At 39.5% G+C, this 24828-nt stretch overlaps 1 protein-coding gene across 3 annotated transcripts in view; it reads right to left on the bottom strand.

Moving 5' to 3' along the window:
• Ralgapa2 (Ral GTPase activating protein catalytic subunit alpha 2) overlaps positions 1-24828 on the bottom strand; it is a 277458-nt gene that overhangs the window by 132350 nt on the left and 120280 nt on the right. For all 3 annotated transcript variants that reach the window (XM_036184593.1, XM_036184594.1, XM_036184595.1), the window contains 3 exons: positions 19014-19207; positions 18141-18239; positions 17761-17916 (listed from right to left, as the gene is read on the bottom strand). In XM_036184593.1, the coding sequence (XP_036040486.1) occupies positions 17761-17916; positions 18141-18239; positions 19014-19207 (449 nt within the window). The remainder of the gene's footprint in view (positions 1-17760; positions 17917-18140; positions 18240-19013; positions 19208-24828) is intronic.

The following is a 24828-nucleotide window of genomic DNA, read 5'->3' as shown; positions in this document are numbered from 1 at the left end:
GGGATATTTAATGATGTAAGGACATGGTGCATTCCTTTATGTTGCATTTGTTTAACTCTGTGAAGCTGTGTTACTTTGTCTGCCTAAAACACCTGATGGTCTAATAAGGTGCTGAATGGCCAATAGCTAGGCTTGAGAGGGACAGGCGGGGCCGGCGGGCAGAGAGGATAACTAGAAGAATGAGGAAGGGAGAAGTGAGAAAAGGAGAAGAGGACGCCAGGGGCCAGGCACCCAGCCACCCAGCCAGCCATGGAGTAAGAAGGAAAGAAAGATCTATAGAATAAAGAAAGGTAAAAAGCCCAGAGGCAAAATTTAGAAGAAGAGAAACAGGATAATTTGTTAGAAAAGCCGGCAAGGAACAAGTCAAGCTAAGGCTGGGCATTTATAAGTAAGAATAAGTCTGTGTATTTATTTGGGAACCGAGTGGCAGGTCCCTGAAGAGTAAAAACAAACAAACAAAAACAACCAACTACAACACAGAAAGTAGAAATAAGTCTTCTTAGAAAAAGAGATGCCTAATGAAGCCAACCCTGTCATCTTGTTTCTGTGGAAACCTCCTGTCAGATTCACTAATAAACCAACCATCCCACATACTTGAACTTTCATTTGAGGACTGAAAGCCCTTTCCATCAAGGGTCCAGAATGAGTCCTAGAAAAAAAACATCAGCTAACCCAGCAAGTGGTTTTTCACTTCAAATTCCAAGAATCCCTGGTTGACATTTTTGTTTTTAAATTTACAGACAATGAATTTCATTTGGGGAATTTAAAAAGTGCTTTTACACTTTCTTTTTTCTTTAAATAAAGTTATTTTAGGGCAAATATTGGAGGGAATAAGGAAGTAGGTGGGGAAGTGCTTTGAAGATAAGATTCCAGTGAAAGATAACACTAATGTGTTCTCTGACCCTGAAAGATAATCTACCTTCTTATGAACATCAATTTCACTAATTGCAAAATGGAAATGAAAATAGAGCACACCCCATAATGCTCTGACAAAGGTAAAGGACACAGTGTCTAAAGTATTCTGACATTCCAAAGCATCAGGCATTATCATCTGTTACTAAATTATAGATTTACAAGTGTGACCTCTTTAAAATATTGCTATTTCTATTTTATTGATTTCAGCTCTGAGTTTGATTATTTCTTACTGTCTACTCCTTTTGGGTGTGATTTCTTTTTTTGTTCTAGAGCTTTCAGGTGTGCTGTTAATGGACAATTTTCTTGATACATACCAACTACCAAAGTTATATCAAGACCAGAAAAACAATGTAAACAAGCCTGTAACCCCTAGTGAAATAGAGGCAGTAATGAAAAGTCTACCAATCAAAAAAGCCCAGGGCCAGATAGTTTTAGCATACAATTCCATCAGACTTTCAAAATTTAATGCCAATACTCCTCAAATTATTCCACAAAATAGAAACAGAATGAACAATGCCCAGTTAATTTTGAAGCCACTGTTACTCTGATACCTGAACTACATAAAGATTTAACAAAGAAAGAGAATTACAGACCAGTTCCCCTATGAATATAGATGCAAAAATTCTCAATAAAATACTTGCAAATAGAATCTAAGAACATATCAAAAAAATCATTCACCATAAGAAAGTAGGCTTCATCCCAGAGATGCAGGGATGGTTCAATATATGTAAGTAGATAAATGTAATTGACCACACCAACAAACTGAAAGAAAAAAAAAAAAAAAAGCCTCATGATCATTTCATTAGATGCAGAAGTTTTTGACAAAAGTCCTGAAGAGACTAGATATACAAGGGACATACCTCAACAAGGCAGTTTACACCAAGCCCAAAGCCAACATCAACTTAAATTTAGAGATACTCACAGCAATTCTACTAAAATCAGGAATAAGACAAAGTTGTTGACTCTCTCTATCAGCTCCATATGATACTTGAAGTCTTAGCTAGAGCAGTAAGAATGAGGGGCACAAACGGGAAAGGAGGAGGTAAAGTAGCTTTGTTTGCAGATGGTGACAGTACACATAAGTGACCCTAAAAACTCCACCAGGGGACTCCCACAGGTGATAAACTCCTTCAGCAAAGTAGCTGGATACAAAATTAATTAGCAAAAATCTGTAGCTATACTATATACACAAGACAAATGGACTGAGAAAACAATTAGGAAAACAACACCTTTCACAAAAGCCTCAAATAACAAAATATCTTAGAATAATTCTAACCAAGCAAGTGAAAGACTTGTATGATAAAAACTTTGAGACAGTGAAGAAAGAAAGTGAAGAAGGTATTAGTAGTTGTAAAGATCTCCCATCATGCTCATGGATCAGTAGGATTAATATAATAAAAATGGCCATGCTGTGGGATGTTCTGTATGTCAAATGTGTTGCTCTGATTGGTTAAAATAAAAAGTGCTGATTGGCCAGTAGCCAGGCAGGAAGGATAGGGTAGGCGGGACAAGGAAGAGGAGAAGGCTGGGAACAGGAAGGCTGGGAGGAGACACTGCCAGCCGCTGCCATGAGAAGCAACATGTAAAGACACCGGTAAGCCACAAGCCATGTGGCAAAGTATAGACTAACAGAAATGGGCTAAATAGAAGAGTAAGAGCTAAATAATGGTAGGCCTGAGCTAATGGCCAAGCAGTTTAAATAATATAAGTGTCTGTATGATTATTCTATACATGGGTTGTGGGACCATGGGGGCTTGGTGGAACCTGGAGAGAACTTCTCCAACTACAATTGGCGTCCAACGTGGGGCAAGAGTTTCCACCTAAAACCTGAGAAAAAAGATTCTAAAACAGAGCTAAAAACAGCTTCCTAGTTGTCTCTCTCAAGTTAGAGGCAGCCTGCCTATTTGAGTTACTATGGCGGGGTTCCTGGCGTGTGCGTCTGACCTGCAGTGTGGCGGGAATGAGGAATCTACAAGCAGCACTTTACTCTGCTACATGTTGGATTTAGCCTTTGCTAGTTAAAAAAAAAAAAAAAAAAAAAAGGTTTCTGGACTATGCACTGCTTTGATAGAACTGCTTTTGATAGTTGATGGTACACATGGCTCCAGACCCAGAGCTGGCGGTACAAATGGCGCCCAATGTGTTGGCAAGAGTTTCCACCTAAAACCTTTTAGAAAAAAGATTCTAAAACAGAGCTAAAAAAAAGCTTCCCAGAATTCTCTTCTCTGCTTCTCTCCTGGAGAGAAGCTCTCCAACTACATGGTCATCCTACCAAAGGCAATCTACATCCCCATTGCTGTGGGATGTCTTTCTGTATGCTGTGAATAGATGTTGCTCTAATTGGTTGATAAATAAAGCTTCATTGGCCTATGGCAAAGCAGATTAGAGGCATGTGGGAAATCCAAGCAGATAATACGGGAAAAAGAAAGGAAAGAAGAGAGAGACGCCAGCTGCCGCTCAAGGAGCAGCAAGATGTCAACAGACCAGTAATGCCATGGCCAACTTACAGATTAACAGAAATGGGTTAAGTTACAAAAGCTAGCTAGCAAGTAGCCTGCCATAGGCCATGCAATTGTTAATTAACATTAAGCCTCTGAATGATTGTTTTATAAGCGACACAGGACCACAGGGCCAGGCAGAACCTGAAAAAACTTAGGGCTACACCCCATCAAAATTCTGATATAATTCTTCACAGATATTGAAAGAACAATTTTCAGCTTCATATGGAAGCAAAAATAGCTAAACACTGGATAGCTAAAACAATCCTGAATAATAAAAGAATTGGTAGAGGTATCACCATCCCTGAGCTCAACTTGTACTACAGAGCTATAGTCATAAAAAGAGCATGGTATTGGCACAAAATGGACATGTTGATTAATGGAATTGAAGACCCAGAAATAAACCCACAGACCCAAATACTTGATTTGTGATAAAGAAGCCAAAAATACACACTGGAAAAAAGACAGCATCTTTAACAATGGTGCTGGTCAAACTGAATGTCTACATGTAGAATGCAAATAGGTCCATAATTATCACCCTGCAAAAACTCAAGTGAATCAAAGACCTCAACATAAAACCAGAAACACTGAACCTGACAGAAGAGAAGGTGAGGTATAGCTTTGAACTCATCAGCACAGAAAAAGACTTTCTGAACAGAACACCATTAGCACACGCACTAAGATCATCAATTAATAAATGGGACCTCAGGAAACTGAGAAACTTCTTCACAGTAAAGGACACCATCATTTGAACAAAGCGTCAGACTAGAGAATGAGAAAAGGTTTTAATAACTCCACATCTGATAGAGGGCTAATATCCAAAATATATAAAGAACTCAATAAACTAGACATCAACAAACCAAATAATCCAATTAAAAAATAAAGTACAGATCTAAAAAAAAAAAAAAAGAGGAAACTCAAATGATTGGTTGAAAATGCTTAACAAAATATTCAACTTCCTTAGCCATCAGGGAAACCTAAATCAAAACTACTTTGAGATCCTATTTTGCGCATGTCAGAAAGGCTAAGATCAATAAAGCAAATGACAGCTCATGCTAGCAAGGATATGGAATAAAGGGAACACTTATCCATCGCTGGTAGTAGTACAAACTTGTACAGCCACCATGGAAATCAGTGTGGCATTCCCCAGGAAGATGTGTATAGATCTACCTCAAGATCCAGCTATACATTGTTGGGCATATACCCAAAGGATGCTTCATCCTACCACAGAAACACCTGTTCAACCATGTTCATTACTGCTCTATTTATCATAGCCAGAAATTGGAAACAACCTAGATATTTCTCAGAAGATAAATGAATAAAGAAAATGTGGTACATTTACACAATGGAACATTACTCAGATGTTTAAAAAAATGAAATTAGAAGGTAAATAGCTAGAACTAGAAAATATAATCCTGAGTGAGATAACCCAGACCCAGAAAGACAAACATACTATGTATTTGCTTATGTAGATATTGTTAAGTCAATGACAACCAAACTACAATCTGCAGAAACACAGAGGTTAGGTATAGAGTAAGTGACTGGGGGAGACAGACAGATCCCCTAGGAAAGGGAAATAGAAGAGGTAGTTATGATGGATGGAAGGTGAACTAGAATGAAAAAATCGAGTAGAGAGGAGGAGGTGGGAGGGTGACAAGGAGGTAATATGGGAAGAGATAGCTATATTTAGGCACCATTTGAAGAGCAGTATGGAAACTTAATTTAGTAGGAATTTCCTAAAATATATACATATATGAAGGTGATTTAAATGAGATTGCCAAATAATGCAGGGCATAGAGCCCCAACTGTGGCCATCTCTTGTTGCCAAATGAAGCTTCCAATACTGGGATTGAGTTACCTTTAATTAAGTTGTTGCCCAAAACAATCCTAGGAGGTTGCTCTCCACAAACTGGTAGCAAAACCCCATTTCTAAGACAACACCTAAACAATTCATTGAACATGGAAAAGCTGCCTACACAGAGCCTTCCCCACTATGTGCTAGCTCTATGGTACAAAAAGTACTCTTCATGCTATAAAGGGGAAACATAAACACCAACTCAGTCATAAAACCTTTGATCTACAATGGTGTCCTGTCTCCAAGATGTGCTAGTGCAATATGAACACAAAGCTTGTTGGAGTATCCAATCAACATCTGAATTGACCTAAGACCTATTCCATGACACTATCTCTGACATTGCTTGGGTGACTAAAAATCAGAGACTGGATAGCCCAGGGACCTAGGATAAAACCAAATGCTACTATTTTAAATAAAACATAGCAATAAAATGACTCCTAATGACATTCTGCTTTACTTATAGATCAATGCCTTGCTCAGTCATCATCAGAGAAGCTTCCTTCTGTAGCTGATAGGAAAAAATACAGAGACCCACAGGCAAACATTTTACAGAGTATGAGAGACCTTGGAACACTCAGCCCTAAACAAGATGTCTTCATCAAATCCCTCCTCCCTCAGGGCTCAGGGAACCCTGTACAAGAAAAGGCAGGAAGAGTGTAACAGACTGAGAGGATTGAGGATATCAAGAAAACAAGGCCCTCTAAATCAACAGGATCCATGCACATATGAACTCACAGAGACTGAGGCAGCATGCACAGGGCCTGCACAGGTCTATACCAGATGGGCTCCTAGAACTGAAAGGAGAAGGGAACACATACACTCATCCCTAACCCAGAAGCTATCTCCAATTGATAATCACTCACAAATGAAAATTTAGTTTTCTTCAATGGAGTCTCACTGGGGAAACAAACCATTCTTAAAGATAGGTTGCATGCCTAGCAGTAGATGGCCAACAGAAAACGAACTCAATGGCATCACAGGAGGTTCCTTTTCTCATAATGTCATCTTAGGACTTTTCCTTGTTTATGTTATAAATCTCACTTTATTTTTAACTTCAATGTAATTTTATTTATATATATATATAATTTTCTCTCCTTTTACTCTACAGGTCATTTGTGTATATATTATAGTTTCAAGTTGAATGTTTTTATGAGATTCCTGAGGGTGAGAATGAGTGGGTCTCTGCATCTGCTTCCTGTGCCTGTTTTGAGCTCGTTTCCTTCTGTCTGTCTGTTTTGTCCCCCCCCAATGTGTTGGTTTTGTTTTATCTTATTGTACTATACTTTCTTTTATTATTATCCCTTAGGAACCTGTTTATTTTCTAATGAGAGAAAGAGGGTGGATCCAGATGGCAGGGGAGACAGGGAGTAATTGGGAGGAGTAGACAGAGGAGAAACCATAATCAGGGTATATTATGTGAGGGGGGAGCTACTTTCAATAAAAGGAAAAGAAAAACCTACTCATACCAAAACAAACAAACAAACAAAAAAAAAATAAATAAATAAAACCTAAAATGGAAGCCAAATCACCTGACAGCTTCCTATATAGACATTTTAATCATTTCTTCCCCTGCTTTCAGCAAAGACTTCTCAGGACAAGAGACAGCTACATGTGGTTGGGTGAGAGCAGGCCAGAGCTCACAGCTTCTGCATGGGAACAACAAATGTGCCATGGAGATCAAGGAAGAAAGAACTAACTAGATGACACATGTCACTAGGTCTTGACAAAATGACCATGCTGCGCATGTTCTACAAACTCCAGTGTGAGGTACTTTATTGTTATGTCTCTTTACTAGAAGGTTCTCTTTTGCTCAAATGTTTCTAGCCCACAAATACCTACCAGAGAATATTTTTCCATGAGAGAACAAAAGAAAAACTGTTGTTTATTGTTTCTTTACAAAACAATGTTCTCTCTAAAATGTGTTCCAGTAAATAGCATTAATAGCTGAACAATCTGCAATCACCACACTACCACTTACTGTTATACAGTAAAAGAAATCGACAAAACAAAGAGGTTATTCCCCATAAGGAGTGCATGTTCCCACAGAAAGAAAACCTGCTGTTTAAAATATTTTTCTTGTAACCAACACATCCTTTACAGATTCTAAGCCAGAGCCATGACTGAAAATCTTTTAAAGCCAGCAATCTTTCCCCTGCAGATGGGAGCTTACGTACCCTGTCTTCTCTAATATAACTTTAGTATATTGTAATATTTCTAGAAGCCATCCCTATGTCATGCCTCTTTGCCTAGAGAAAGACATGAATTCTCTTAAAAATCTGCAGAGTTCTAAACGAGAAGAGGTGATCCTGTAGGTAAACAAACTATAACCTAAGCCTCGGGAGAACCAGCTGCAGTGAGAAAGCCAGGGACAACTGAAGGGCAATGTCTTCTTCTGTAGAAGACCCAGAGAGAACCAGTGGGAACCATTTCACAGACGAAGTAGCAAAACAGAGCCACATAACTGCTACCTCAAGGGTACAGTGACTTATGGATGAGGCCAGGGCACAAGCCATGGCTGAACAGTCCCTTTCCCAAGGCAACCCAAGAAAACGCTGGACGGTCCCATGGAGCTGGAGAGGTTTAAACACTCACACTCACTGTCATGTTTGGATTGAAAATTGTGCTACAAAATGTCTCCAGTAGATGGGAATATAGCTCAGTAGGTAAGAGTGCTTGCTTGCAAACATGAGGACCTGGGTTCAGTTCCCCAACATTTATATAGAAGCCAGATGTAGCCACACAAACCTATAATGCTAGCATTGGTTGACTGGAGCCAGGATAGGTGGCAAGATCGTTCAGGGAGAGCCTCTGTCTCAAGAGAATAAGGTAGAGATGGACAGAGCAGGATACTGTGTGTGCGTGCGTGCATGTGCATGCTCACACATGCGCTCTCTCATACACTCATACACACACACACACACACACACACACACACACACACACACACACACACTCCCCTCCAGATGGCAAGTCAGAATTTCCCTACCTGTCCCAGCTCACAAAGTAAGATGACCTAATCTTTCATACAGCACTGCCTTAGCCCCTTAAAAAAGCAACTGTCTCTAGCTCTTGCCAGCATTCCTCTGAGCCAGCTGTCCTCTCAGGCAGAGTGGCAAGGCCTTGGGTAGGGAGGGAAGTGGCTTCCAGTTCTAACTTAGCACCTTCAACTTGGAAGCTTCAAGCCATAAATTTATCAGACTGTGTTTCTAGGCAAACATCTACCTCAAGGTATCTGCATGTTCGCCTGAATTAATCAGACCATGTTTCAGTTCTTAAGTTGACTTTAAAAAAAAAGAAAACGAATGGAGAATTTAGTTAAGTCCCACTAGTAAAATTTTTGAAAAACAAACACTGGCAATTTCAGTAGAACCAACTGTAAACATTTGCTTCTCTTAATCTCTCTGGTAAATGTTCATGTGTTAATTTCTTGGTTGAGTTAAGGAGGCTGGTCTTATGTATGTTTTGTGACTGCTAAGTTTTGCCACTATGTTGCCTGGCTCCCCTCGCATCCCAGTGTCATCTGCCCAGCTGCTCTTCTAGGCCAAGGATCCTCCTCTCCAGCACTGTTCCAATTCCAGGTCATAGATTCTTCAGAGATCCTGTGTATTATGCTTCTACATACTAGATGCCAGTGAACCTCTGCCTGTCCCAGCTGTGATAACCAAAAATGTCTTTAGATACTGCCAAATATCCCTTGGGGGTCAGCATGTCCCCAACCCCATCTCTAGACTCACAGTAGTGGGGTGAGAAGCTGACTAGCACTTCACAGTAGACAGTTAAAGCCTGCTCTAAAACTGGTAAGTGGACCCAGACTCTTAGGCGGTGAGGTCAGGTGGTTTTGGTTACCCACTCTGCCCCCACAATGACTGGTGGATGAGGAATGGGCTGGCACAAAGGGAAGCCTCCATGTTTTCCGTTTCTATCACATTTACATTGACTCTGTCTGGGAAAAGCCAATGCACATTCCAAAGCCTCCCTTAAGGACAGGCCCTAGTGATTTGATCCGTGGGAGAGGCTACAGTAAATAAAATATACTTCTAAAAAGAGACTTCAGAGAAGAAGGACACATGACCTATTTGTAGTATTATTTAGTATGTTTGTATGTATTATGTCATGTTGAATATATATAAGATTTATGGTGGAATATACATGCTTCATATTCTTCATTGATTGCATTTACTTAAAAGCTTTACACCCTTAAAGCCAACCAGGTAAATCCAAGGTTTCATTAGTTTTGGCCTCTCAGGTGGACTAGCTCCTGTCTAGCAGCACAGTCTCCTGAGCGATCATCTTACACATTTGAAAGCTGTGAAACAAGCTCACTGCACACATGTGAGACCTCACAACTGAAACCTCTGCCATCTGCCACCTTCTACATATTTCTACTTTCCTTACTGAGGTATAAGCGGACCTGGCAGATTAACAAAATAATTATTGGTTATACAGCTATAAAAGAAAAGAAAAGAAAAACCTTTCTATTTCATTGTTTTGCTGCAGTCAGCCATCTGAAGTCTCCATGGCCACTGATAGCTGAATGAAGTCTAATAAAATTTATTTTCCTTGATAAAGTTTCACAAATCTATAGCTGGTACTTTTCCATGAAACTTGAGAAATACTCAGAAAGTTCTGGACACTGCCTGGTGGTACTCATTTGTCATTCTGAATTGGGTACAACACATACAGTGAGAGGAACACATACCACCTAGCTTTATAACTACTATTTTTCATCAATCCTTGTTAAAACTTAAAAGTTTTGTATATTCATGAAGTAAACCCTTGTGTTGGGTAAAATATTAATTTGAATCAAGTGAATTTAAATGAATGCAATCATATTTTTTAAAAGGTTAAATGTTTTGAGTGTCAAATTGCTTTTGATAATACATAGTAACAAAGCTGGCTAACAAAAACCATCAAACAAAGACCTTCAGACTTTCCATTTCAATAACTGAGTAAATTTATGATTTGCACACCAACTGTTTGAATCTAACAGGGTTAGAAAATATGTTTCCACCCAGGCAGTGGTGGCACATGCCTTTAATCCCAGCACTCAGGAAGCAGAGGCAGGTGGATCTTTGTGAGTTTGAAGCCAGCCTGGGCTACAGAGTGAGTTCCAGGACAGCCAGGGCTAAAAAGAGAAACCCTGTCTCAAAAACCAAAGTGGTGGGGGGGAGTAGGTAAAGAAAATGTCCTGAAAATCTTTCCTATATATTTCTAATTTCTAATACAAAAGGATTCTTTGGGAATACACATGTGCCTGATGCTACGGCATCCAAGGTTAGGGAAAGCTGAGGCATGAGTGGTCCAAATTTTGCCAATGAACCATATTCCCTGTCCTTACAGTTGATCTACAAAGGCACTCCATCCTATTGTGCCAGCCTTCCTTCTTTTTCTCAACTCATCGTGACTTTCTAAACTGACCTTAGCTTCGAGAAGCATTGCCAGAACACTCTACCTTGCCAGAATACTTTCTGTTCAATATAGTATTTTACCTGCCCCCAGTATTTCACATATACAAGACATATCTAAACAAAACACATAAAACATATATAAACATATGTGCACACATAAACCATTTTTGTCTGTCATCATTAACCCTCATTAACTTGCTCCTGGGTTATTTTAATTCCCTTTATGTTTCTGCTGTCATCATTCTCACATGATTATAATTCACCCCACAAAATCACTGTGGTGTAAGTTCCTTAAAGTGTTTTGTTTTGTTTTGTTTTGGTCATGCTGAGTTTTGTGCTCCAAAACCATCAAAAGTTCTCCATTATCTGTGGGATGGAAACTAATGAGCGAGCAGAAGATTGAGCAGTGAGCTGTGAAGCAAGGTACAGACTAATGCCTGTAGTATCTGTCTATACCTGATTCTTCTGATGCTCCAGACAGTCTGGGGCCCTTTACAGTGCTGCCCTGCCTGCTTAGTCATGTTCACAGGTTAGTTCCATCTACACATACTTGGCACTGAGTCAAACCGCTCTCATCATTGGTCCTTGAACATTGCCTTAAGATGTTCTAACATCCTGCATCTTAGTCTGTAAATCAGTCCAACTTCCTTATGAGTCATTTGCAAACTAATTTAGTTACAAGGACATTTGATGTCCAATTATCATTTATTTGGTTCTTTGTCCAAGTTAATGAATATTACAGATAATCACTTATGTATAACATACCTTCAAAACCCAAAACGTTATCAATGGTGAGAAAAATAGTCAATGCAAAAATGTCCTTGAAATTTGTGACATGTTTAGGAAATAATGGTATGACCCTAACAATAAATATTTAAATGTAAACCAGAAAACTCAAGGATACTCAAGTGTAAGAGTCTAAGGTCCTTTAGTGTAACTGATCCCTGAGCACTTGTGGTCAGGTGGGGCCAGTGAGCAGCAAAGCTGAATCCTATTCCCAGGTTTCATTGTTCTCAACAGAAGGTTGTCATCTATAAAGACTATGTATTAAAGCCATTTTGAAGTTATATCCTGAAGCATAAAGATACAAGAGCCATTGTTACAACAAGAATAGATTCAGATTAGTCCTATTCCCTCACAGTACAAAAGTATGGCTTTAAAAATTCTTCTTAAATGAAGATTCTATAAAGTGAGCCTTCCACAGCTCTTTTACTGTTCACATCAAAATTATACACTAGTTATCACATAAACGTCAAATGCCAAAGTGGCTACTCTATCGTGCCAGCATTGAAGTAAAATTCTGTGACTTAAATTTTTTGTAAAAATAACTTGCTATACAAAATGAGCACTAAAGAGATATATTTAAATTATTTCCCTTGATATGAGACAAACAAGACCAATAAGCCTCCGCCTTCCCCAATTTGGCATGAAAATTCTTTTTTTGATAACTGAATACTCCTATCAGTTTAGCTTTAACAAAGCTGAGGAACTTACACATATCTAGCATACAAGGTTCCAGTTATAAGGCTAAATTTCTAGCAAAGAGCAATTCTTTGTTTGAGAAAAGGTGATGCAATTATTACATATCACTACATGATGCAGGCTGACTGGGGTTATTAGAAGAGTTAGGTATGGCCAATTTACAAGTATCACCCCTGCACCTTGCTTTCATAACTCACTGGTGTGTCTTATGCTCGCTGAGGAGCCCCTAGGGATCTTTTTACAAACGACTGTTTATTATTATATTATTCCCTCATATACCTCATGAGAGGAGGTTGGAACATCCGTTAAGAAAAATCATAAACTTATTTTGATTTCTATGATAGAATAATCCTCTATATATAGTGCCTGAAATTTTATATATAAAAATAAAGGTATAGTTAAAAAGTACACTTAAAGAACAAGTTAAAATGTTCTTAAAAGAAGTGACATATTGGCTACAAAGTAAGTGACTAAAGTTAGAAGAGAAAACAAACAAACCTAAGTTGGGTAAGTTAGTGCTATTGGTGTATTTAGGAGCTAAACTGAACTGCTGTTGATCCTGCGTTTCCAGGGCTCAGCAGCACCATGGAGCAGTCACTGCTTATGCCAGGGTCTTACTTGCAGGCAACAGAATCCACTTTTCAGGTTTGAAGAGAAGAATTGATAGCAGTGTCAGCTGGCTTACAGAATTTCCAGAAGTGCCAAAGAACCAAGTATGAATCTTAAGTCAAGGAAATGGGGGCAAGCAGACACACCCAGCTACAGCTTAAAAAGGCTGGCACTGGCAGAGATCCAGTTGCCTGCAGTGATGCTAGTGACTAGGCAGAGCCTCCACAGACAGGAGCGCTCCTTCAAGATGTCATCCCATTACTCCCCATGTCTTTCAAGTGCTATGCCAGTCCAGGTATAGGAGTCTGGCCCATGCAGAGTTCAGTTTTTCATCATCCTTCATTGAGTTAGGTAAGAAGCAAGTATAAAGAGTGAGCCAATGACCATAGGCCCACAAGAGACATTTCTGTATCATAATATACAGGGCAAAGGAAACACTATTTGTCTGACCTACAACACAGGGAGTAGATATTTCTCTACTTGTCAAATTTCATAGTGCATGTTTTTCAGTCAAAACTTTATATTAAAAAGTAATATGACAGAAGGATAACAAATACAACACTTTCAATTATTGGAAAAATGAAATACATGAGGTTCTTGGTCTTCATTGTCCTTGGTATTCATTCTCATAAGGGCTCATACTTACCAAGAGAAGTAATTCTCTATAATTATGCTCTTCTTACACGTATGGAACCAGGGCATGATGAGACCAAAGAATTTGGCTAAGAAATGAAGGCCAAGATTAGAACTCAGTTCCACTGAAGGCACTTTACTGTTACACTTCCTCACATTATATTCTACCATATCATAACATTATGTTGATATGGTTAAAATTTGTATGCCAATGGTTATTCTAGAGCAGAACTATATACCCTTCTTCACCTGAGAAAAGCTTTACGCTTTTTTCTCTTGCTGCCTTAGAAAATATGATAATATAACTTTATAGACAACAATGACAAAGGTCCACATTTCCCGAAATTTCTATATGCAAATTTGCAACAATGACTTTGTATTACTGTAAGTTTTGCACTTAAAAGAGAGCTTAACTTTGATGTATAACAGACAAATTAAATTACATTAAGACGGTAAATCTGTAAGTCATTGTTAAAAAATAGTTGACTTATTTTAAGAAAAGAAAACTTTCCAGTCTTTGATATATGTTCTTACAAACATGAAAATAAAATTCCTTTCCTCAACTGTCCTTTTCCATTTCACACGTATTGATCTTTCCATATGTTTTAAATAATCATGAAATTAATAGGAAATGTTCTTAATAAATCCAAATCATAGCTCCTTTCATGTCAAAATATTTTGGAGAAGACTGAGGTGAAAAAGCTGCTTAAACATTAAGACAAACTAAGAACAAACAAGAACAGCTTTAGAAGAGAAAGCAAAACATGAGAGAGGGCTGGGAAGACAATGACTTGGGAAGGTAGCTACAGGTCAGAGGGAACTCCAGTGAGTATCAAGTGGAAAGGACTACAGCCAGGCAAAAGAGAACCAGGGAGGAATAAGGTCAAGGAATGTTTGACCATGTTAGCTGTCAATCAATGGAAAAGACATGCCCAATGGGTAAGTCAAGCCTTTCCTTGAATCTAACAACCTTCTAAATATGTAGCATTTGGAAAAATTCTCAAGATGTTTTGAACCTTCATAACTCATAAATTAGGATGTGATATTTATCCAGTGAACTGTGAAGAATAATCAGTGGCACATCACACTGTTCCTGGTACAGAGTCTGCCATTGTGGATCTAGGAGAAACAAGCATCCTCCAACTCTACCTTCACCCCCACCCCAAGACACCAGGCACAATGCAGCTGAGCAGAGGAGGCCAAAAGAAAGGTCATTCAAAGGCTGAATACCCCTGCAAGTCACACAGAGTTCATTATTGGTCACTACTGTGAAGGTGCTTATGGTCCTAATTATTTTTGAACTGGTAACAAGATTAATACTGTTTTAAAAAATCCAGGGCCAGGTGCGGTGGTACATGCCTTTAATCCCAGCATCTGGGAGGTAGGCAATTTTCTGAGTTTGAGACCAGCATGATCTATATAGTAAATTCTGGGACAGCCAAGGCTACATTGTGAGACCTTGTCTTAAAAACAAACAGGGGAGGAAAAGAAAACATTATCACGGAGAAGAAGAAAACAAAACAAAAACCTGAAAACAACAAACCACCATTCTATGGATTTTTTCAATCATGCAGACAGACTAAAACCCACACTACATTTATTCTGGGAGAGAAAGGTTATCTGATAAGGTCATTGTGCTGGATATTAAATAAGGTAGTAAGAAAGCTAGCACTATTACAATTGTTGTTTTAGAAGTACTATCTTTGGCATTCTGGGTGTTTGGCTTACATAACAGACTTATATCATATTAGGTAAAGCCATGCTTTTACATGATTGTACACAAGAACAGAGGGCAATTTATGAGATAGATATTTTTTAATAATTTTTACACTTGAATGTCTCAATTACATCAAGCATCATTATATTTGAGAAGATATTTCATTCTTAGTGCTTGCTTATCTCTGCATATTATTGAGCACTATGGACATAATCCTGACACACTCAGATTCAGGACAGCATTTTGTAAAACACCACCTTATACACACTAACACTCACAGGGTTCTGGCTCTTGTGGCAATTTTAAACCTCATGGCTAGGTTGAGCAGACAAGAGTGACACCCAGAGGCCAAAGGAGAAAACACATCTTGTGTTGTATTTGTAAAACAAAACTAGTAAAGGTTAAATTAAAATACACATACACATTTGCTTTTACTTATTTCTAAAACAAAAGATAGTTCTTAGACTTTTCCTTCTTCATAAGCAAATCCTTAACATGGAAATGTATTTCTTTACGACACTCATACAATGGAAAAAGCCTTGACATGGTACCAGCCACAGGTGCTTGGCTTAACAATTAAAAAATTGAATTTAACTGTATTCTCTGTGGCAAATGTTTTCTTTTCTTTTTTATAATGAATATAGCATGTGTTTCAAGAAGTACATATAAGCTCTAAAACAAACACCATGATCTATTTAGACATGTGAGCCAAAAGTTAAACTAATTACCCAGAGACATTTCTTACTGAAACGAGAAAGGTTTCTTTCATTAGAAGGACTCTGTAAGTTTCTTCTGGAGAAGAAATGAAGTCCACTTAGGGTAATTCTGTTTGGCAGACAGTCAGGGCTTCTGAAATATATACTAATAATTATTAAGGTTAAAGGAAAATAGTTAATTCTATTAAAGCCACATAAAAATCCAGGCTCCTACTGGCCTACACAATAGGTTGATTATAGAATAGAGATGTATGATATCCCCATTCTGTTCTAAAGTCTGCAATGATGGTATTGCTGCTGGCACTGGACTGTCTTTTAAGATTTACACTGTTTTATAACAAATCTACAAAAGATCACTGTCTTCATTTAACTGAAAATATGATGTGCGTTAAAATGTGAACATAATTTTAAGTATATAATTTCAACATTTTTCCTGAATGTAAAATATTAAAATGGCTCATAAAAATACTCATACTACTTAGAGTTCTTAAATATTATAATCCTTATTTCATATTTTATTGTTTCATTTTCATATCAGCACATCTTCAAACACAAAGATGATTTTAAACTCACACAATTTATGGGACTTTCTAAAAAACTTTCTAAGAACTACTGCTTTGTACTGCTTCCAGATTTGTTTTTATTATATCAAGAAATCCTACAGTTGATCATTATTTCCAAATCATATTTTTTTCATGAAAAAATCTTATCAAAACACAACTTTGACATAAAGTCAGCCTTCCTACACTGAGGGAGCTCACTACAATCTGAAGTTGACTGTCTTTGCTGTTTACACCCCTCAACCTCCCATGTGCCCTGCACTGCATCATTCTGTAGGAGGTGCTTCCCCATCTGCTGGGGCAGCTGGGAATAGTCAGGCAGAGAATGAAAGTGACTGTACTTAATGTCCCTGCTTAAACATCTCCTGGAAAAAAATAAATGAAGCCACAGGTCCAAGCTCAGCTGCTATTATCGATATCTTCTAATGCTGCTCAGAGGAACCATGACAAGAACTCATTGGGACAGTATGGTGATGGATCAGAACAAAGCTCAATGAATACAGCTCAAAGTCTGTACCAGGGAACCAGAGAATGCGGTGACTACTTCCCAAGCACTGGAAAGACTCAAGCACATTCAAAAGAAAAATGAGTAAGTAAATGTCAAGCTTGCTGCTAAATCTGGTGACCCGAGTTCATCCCCAGGACCCACATAGCAGAAGGAGAACTGACTACTGCAGTTGCCCTCTGACCTCCATACGTGAGCCATGCCACTCATGTGCCCACACTCCCACACCCCTACACACAAAAGAAATAATATAAAAAGAACAGTTTTCAAAAGTCCATATGCCTATCTACATCCCTCTTCCTATCACTCACAAGTGCTAGGGGACTTCCCAAGGGAGGCAGACCAGGTACTGGCCACATCCTATAATCCTAAATCCAGGATCTACAAAGATGGGATTGTAGCTTTGTGAAGGCCTGGGATCTTTTCGTTCCTACCAAACAAAAACTTCTATTTCTTTGGAAGAAATAAAAATAACTCCACATCAAGAAATGCCAAGATCCTTAATTCATAGGAGACTGTGCCTAACAAGAACCCAACTACTGAAACATATATCTCCAAATACTTTTAAATTGTCCAGAACCACAGAGGAAAAATAGCTGAGATGGCAGTTTGAAGTTGATAACAAAGGCAGAGAGTGGATCATATGGGTCGCAGCATAAAATTCAGATTTAGTTGGTGCATGCAGAGTCAGTGAGGGGAAGAAGCAAGAATATGATAAATCCTGATCAAACCGTATGTGTGACAAGTAGAAGCCACTGAGGATTTAAGCATTTCTGGTATATTTTCCCAAGCCTTGATACATATAAAGTGTGGCAAGCTGTTTCTCATCATGGTACACCATGATAAAGGAGTCACAGGATACCTGGTCCTCACTGGTTAATCCCAGGTGCATCACAAGGTAGAAATGCACCAGGAAATCTGAGTTTGGCAGAACATCCTGGCGTCTGGTCATCATGGCGCAGATCAGTTTGTAGGCTTGCAGTTTGCCTTCCTTATATTCATTTGGCAGAGTCGTAGCCTGCCAAGGAGATGATGTTTCTAGATTAAATCAAATCCAGATGCAGAGCATTTCAACATTTCATTTACTTCTCAGTTTTCCTGAAGAGTTGTTTGGAGATGTGGGATGTGCTGGCTGTAGTAAGACCCAGCCTGTCTTCAAAACATGCAGTCTTGGGCAATTACAGTTTTTAAACTCAATTTCAGAAGGGAAGAGGAAATTGCAATAAAAGAATAAACACTTGCCTTGAATAGCCATGATGCAAACATTCTGAGTGGTGGGATCAAGAGCGGAGGAGATGGGGACGACTGGTTATCCAGGCTTATCGCCAGGTTATCTCGTATCTAATCAAAAGAGAATTGTAGGCAAGGTAACATTCTACTTATTACAACTACATAAAAATATTGTCTTGCATTGCCAAGAAACCGCTTCCATTTTTTACACGTGAAATGAGAAATCTATAGTATTTACAGGTTTTTCTTTTATTATGAGATTTCTTTTCCGTTTGGATTGTGTCTGGCTTATTGCATGTAGTTGTAGCTTTAAACACAAAAAAATGGTATTGCTTTTCCTAACATGTGAATACCTAGGAAGGTCCTGAATGCCAAATGGTAAGAAATTATTTCATAAATTAGGCTATATGAATGTAAGTCATGTTTTGGAAAAATATTTAATGATGGAAAATATATATTTAGTATCAAAACAAAAGACAGGATGAAAACTGTATACCCTAAGAGTTTATTTAGTAAAATGTCTTTATCCATAGAAATAGTTATATTTTAGATATTAATAAATGTGGATATAAATATCTTCATGCTTTTCCACATTCTCCCAACTTTGCACAATCAAAATGGTATCACTTTGCTAAAATGCATAATGAAACCACATAATATCCTATTCTTAATATCCTCTATTAATACATTTTTGTACTAAATGAAATAACTCTTAGGCATTTAATAAAGTATTAAAACTACAGATATTATGACTTACTCTTGGGCAATCAAATATACTTCGTCTAAATGCATAATCTGCATTTCAGAAGATGGTCAATAGTTTGTATGTTATATGACGTATGTTAATTTTTCTGGATTAGTATAAAAGGTAACAGAGGAACACACCTTGGCCAGTTTGTACCACAGTTCATAGAGATAGCCAAAAACTCTGGCATGGATCTTCGGTGACTGGATATTATTCACATCCCCAAGGATTCCCAAGACTCTTCGCCATAACACAGCAGCGGAGTCTGGGTGCCAACCAGTGAGGTTCCCTCCAGCAATTATACTACAATCATCTGCAAGGCACTCTCTGCTGTCTGTGGAGAAAGTAAGGAAGTAATTGTGTCAACATGAGCTTCATTTCAACGTCATAGTGTTTTAGCCTTATTACAAATTACCTGTGCTTAAACTTTATGAATTCTCAGTAAAGTAATTAAGATTGAAAAATGGTTGAGAATTTGATAGAACAGAAAAAGACAATCAGCCAAGAAAGGTCAAACATTTGATTCTTCACACTGAAAGCCCAACAAGAAATAATGTATATCTGCAGTGATCCCGTGAAGGATGATTTTATGAAGCAAGCAAGACGATGAGTGTTGATTTTGATTGTTTATTGAGGATAGAATTTGCACACAAGGAAGTTTCACCCCCTTCAGGTCTAAGGAATGCACAGTCATGTAACAGTCACCATTCATGCCCCCAAACCAGGCAGTGCTCAGTTCCACCAGTCTAAAGAGCACCCCTTTCACAGTTAGCCCCATTCCTTTGTGCTCTGTCCTCACAGGTCTGCCTCTTCCAGTACCTCTTATAAACTGAATTCTAGTCATCAGCATTTCTGCTCAGCTTCTTTTACTTAAACAAATACACTTGAGATTCATCCATAGGCCTGTGTACATTAGGAGTTTGCTCCTTCTGATTGTTGATTAACATTCTATTTTGAGATATACCATAGTTCACCTCTTCATATGGTGAAAGACATTTAGATTGATTCCTATTTTGGGTAACTAGGAATAATACTGCCAGGAACATTCACATGCAGGTGTTTGGGTAGACACAGATCGACATTTCTCTTTGGCAAAAAACTGGAGTGAGATCCTGGGTTGTAACATAAGTGCATGTTCAATACATGTGCAAGTGAAGAAAAGAGACTGAGACCATTTTCTGAAGTGGCATTTCCATGAACCAGTCCAGTTAACATCACCCCGAGAGGAGTATAAAAGTGCCGTGTGTCCATCCATATCCTTACTAGGACTTGGTTATGAGTTTCAAGCTTTGTATCCATTATACCAGGTAAAGGGTGGTATCTTGTTGACATGTTCACTTGCACTTCTTTAATGAGTTAAATATATTAAGCATGCAGTGGCATGTGATTCATGCCTGGACAGAGTAAGTAGATTGTACTGCAGTGTGGGCAAAGGCCCTGGGACAGAGGGATAGTGCTAGCAGCCCAAAGCACAAGTACATCTTCCAGCACACAGGTAATTATGAGGTGTAAAGTTTCATACTCTGAAACAAATGTCTAATGAATTCAATGATGTACAGGCATCACTGAAGATACAGAAATGTGTTCTTTGGGAGCCTGTTGCTTTGGAGTGGCTAATGACTAGAGAAGATCAAACTGACCAATTCTCATGCTTTCTAAAATCTGGATGTGAAGTGTGTGGGTCTGTACATGCACCATGATAACAAGCAACTAGGAAAGTCTCAGGGTGACCAGCTTGTAGGAGTCAGTTTACTCCTACCACATGGGTCCTGGGAATCTAACTCAGGTCTTTAGGCTTGGTAGCAAGGGCCTTTTCCTGTTTAGTACTGTTCCTTGCTAGACCCTTTAATTGTTTCGATGATTTTTATTTATTTATATATTTGTATGCATGATCAAACTCACATATTTACCCACTGAGCTATCTTGCCAGCCCACTGATTTCTCTTTTTACTTTCTTTTTTCTAGAGAAGAAAGAAGAGTAACCAGAAATACATTTAAGGTACTGAAGAGTGTTGCCTGACAGCAAGAATATTTCTCCTACACTCTCTACAGAATAATCAGTAGCTAGCTACAAAAACATCACATGATATTCTAACTTCTCAGTCTTTGGACAGGGAATACTTCATCCACAGATCCTTTTCTTACGGTTCTGCCCTTGTTTCCTGTGGAGAGGGATATTCTCTAAACCTTTAGCAGCCTAGAGTTTTCATTCTGGTTTGTAAACACCCACCCTGGAGATGGCCCAAAGCTCACTCTCTTTCTGTATCAAAACCACAGCCCCACACTGTGCTCCAGCCCACTCCAGCCCACTGCATCCTCAGTGGTCTCCATGGTGCTTAAATGGAGCATTTCATTCTCAGTCCCCAGCAGATTTGATGTGTGCAATTAGGCCTCCTTCCTGATATGCTTCATTATCTGACCCCCAGGTATGGCACGCACCTGGTTTCCCTCTTTTACCTGTTCTCTGTCTTGTGGGCCTTCAAATACTCATGGGCCCACAAGATGCTTCTCTTTTCTCTTCTGGCATCCTTTTCTCAGTCTCAGAATAATGCACCAGATTAATACACCATTCACATAGTCACATCTTTAAATACCTAATTTTTTCTTGTCTCTATTTCTTCAATTCTACATTCATTTCTCCAATACATCTGCTCACAAGGGATCCAACTTTTGACCTCACAAATCCTAGGCCAGCACTGTACCCAGTGAATGACACCTCCAGCCTGTGGAGCTTTCCTGGCAGCTCCACATGCTCAGGGCTCAGAGAAAACACAGTCCATGTAGGCATGTCTTCAGAGTTCCATCATGTTCTCAACACTGATACTTTGGATTGTAGATTAAGGCTTTACAAATTACTTATTTTGCATTTACAAATTACTTATTATGCACAATTATGTGCATAACTGTGCATGTATGTGGGGATACGATGCCATGGTTCACATGTGGAGGCGAGAAAACAACTTGCAGGTGTCATTTCTCCCATGATATGAGTCCTGGATATTGAACAAGAAGTCAGTTTCACCTGCTGAACCATCCGAAAGCCCCAGATTTTGGTTTTTGGTGGTTGGTTTTTGTTGAGACAACATCTTACTGTACACAGCCCAGGTGGACCTTGGGTTTGCTCTGTACCTCAGGCTGGCCTGGACTTTTCTGGGATTACAGGGACATACTGCCACACCTGGCTTATGCTGTTTTCTCACTTTTCCTAGAACTAAAACTCCAGGAAACAATTTTCCAAAAAGCTCTCTCTTGCTGAGAAAATATGTAAACCCTTATCTAATATAATCCCTTTGTTTTCAAGACAGCATCTCTTAGTCATACACTGGTGATCACACCTCAGAAACACTGTCATCTACTTTATCTTCTAGAACAAAGTCAGCAGCTTGTGAGCAGTGATAATTTTCTTTCTTCTTCTGTTTCTTTCTTTCTTTTTTTTTCCATCTCAAACCTTGAACTACGTGTCTCTGTTGTACCCATTCCTGAAACCCCAAGAGACCACCAAGGAGCTGGTTTCCGATGCAAGCACATAAGGGTTCTTTTATTCAGGTTTAACCTGGGTCACCGCATGGCAGATGGAAGGAAATGTGGCAGCAGTCATGAGCCCAGGTATAAAGGGTTTTTAATAGGGAAAAACCTCAAGCTGGGAATTGGCAACTTGGGATTGGGTAGAAGGCGTATGGGACAAGGTGATTTTTTGAAACTCTTGGTCTAGACTTTGGGCCCAAAACCACATTTGAAACCATTGGGTTAGACTTTTGGTGGGGAACGACAACCCACTGAACAGGATTATCTGGACTGCTCAGCAGGATTATCTAGATATCTCCAAGGGCCATAAACCACAGACAGGATCCTGTTAAGCTTTCCTTTCCTGTATAAACAGCAGACAGGATGTCTGCAGGAGTATCTGGATCCTGTTAGGCTTTCCTTTAAACAGCAGACAGGATGTCTGAAGGAGGATACTGCTCTGTATCCGTTTGTGTTATCATGGCATATTCCTGAGCTCCTTCCTAGAACTGAGTACAGCAGGTTGTCTGAGATGGTGGTCCTTTCCCTAAAATAGAGCCTGTTAAGTCTAGGCCTTCAGAACTCAACCTACCAAGGGATCAAGGGCATGAGAGCCACTGTGCCCAATTTTCAGTTCTCAAGTGGATATACTGGCTTCCCATGTTCAACCCAATCACTGCCTCCTACTTCTGTAGGTACCTAACGTGACTATCCTTCTTTCTTTTTTTTTTTGGTTTTTTGAGACAGGGCTTCTCTGTGTAGCTTTGTGTGGTGGGTATTGTGTTCCCTGAAATATTGTGTGTTCCCGGAAATAAACATATCTGGGGTCAGAGAACAGACAGCCACTAGAACAGAGCCAGAAATGGTGGCTAGAAAGTGGGAAGAGTAAACCATAACAGAAGTTGGGCGGTGGTGGTACACACCTTTAATCCCAGCACTTAGGAGGCAGAGCTAGCCAGATCTCTGAGTTCAAGGCCACTTTAGAAACAGCTAAGCATGGTGACCCACGCCTTTAATCCCAGGGAGTGGGGGCAGAAAGAAAAAGGTACATAAGGCGTGAGGACCAGGAACTAGAGAGGAAAAAGCATGTAGTTAGTTTAAGCTTTGGAGCAACACAGTTCAGCTGAGATTCATGTGGAGGAGGACTCAGAAGCTTCCAGCCTGAGGAAACAGGATCACCTGAGGAACTAGCAAGGTGAGGTAGCGTGGCTTGTTCTGTGTCTCTGATCTTCCAGCATTCACCCCAATAACTGGCCTCGGGGGTTTGAGTTTTATTAATAAGACTCTTACTACAGATTCATACTACAGCTTTGCACCTTTCCTGGAACTCACTTGGTAGCCCAGGCTGGCCTCCAACTCACAGAGATCCGCCTGGCTCTGCCTCCCGAGTGCTGGGATTAAAGGCGTGCACTACTACTGCCGCCGCCGCCGCCGCCGCCGCCGCCGCCGCCGCCGCCGCCGCCGCCACCACCACCACCTATGACTATCCTTCTAACTCTCAGAGCACCTGCAATGATTTTCAGCCAGCATGCTTCTCAGCTGTCAGGGCTCCTCCTGAAAAGAGTGAATGCCGTCTAGTGCGTCCCATCCTCTTTGCTATCTCTAAAAATTAATTGTTACTATCTTGCCCCTTCCAACTAAGATCTATGGAGTTATGACTTATTTAATAGTCCTTCCAATGTGGCTTAAGAAGGACTTGAGGAAACAAGTGGGGCTATCTACATTTTTTTCACTACCATAGTTAACTAGGTGTAAAAATCCAATTAGGATTTTTAAAAACCTTTTTCATTCATTTCTTTACCTTGTTTTTTTGCTTTAAGATTCTCACTGTGTAAAGCCAGCTATCCTGGAACTTACTGTGTAGACCAGGCTGGCCTCAAATTCACACAGCTCCATCTGCCTTGGCCTTCTGAGTGCTGGGATTAAAGGCATGGGCCACCACACCCAGTGTGTTTTACCACACCCAGTGTGTTTTACCACACCCAGTGTGTTTTACCTTATCTGTAAAGACTACTCATTTCATTTTCTTTACAATTTTGAAGATTTACTGATCTTATTCATATGAGTGTTTTGCCTGCCTGCATGCCCAGCACGTGCATGCCCGATGCTCCTGGAGGTCAGAAGAAGGCACTGGAACCTCTGGGACTGGAGTCACAGATGGTTGTGAGCCACCATGTGAGTGCTGGGAATGAAACCAGGGTCCTCTACAAGAATCACATGTGCTCTTCTTAACTTTGAGCCATCTCTCCAGCCCCTAATTTTTTGCTAAGTTGTTTGTTTGTTTGTTTTTCAAGACAGGGTTTCTCTGTGTAGTTTTGGTGCCTGTCCTGGATCTCACTCTGTAGACCAGGCTGGCCACAAACTCACAGAGATCTGCCTGGCTCTGCCTCCTGAGTGCTGGGATTCTTTTTTAAAAAAACATTTCTTAAGAATTTATTTATTTATTTATTT

This window comes from Onychomys torridus, chromosome 4 (genome assembly GCF_903995425.1).
Source record: "Onychomys torridus chromosome 4, mOncTor1.1, whole genome shotgun sequence".
In the NCBI taxonomy this organism is placed as follows: domain Eukaryota; kingdom Metazoa; phylum Chordata; class Mammalia; order Rodentia; family Cricetidae; genus Onychomys; species Onychomys torridus.
The sequence above is the reverse complement of the archived record's forward strand: the minus strand, read 5'-3'. Positions and strand labels throughout refer to the sequence as shown.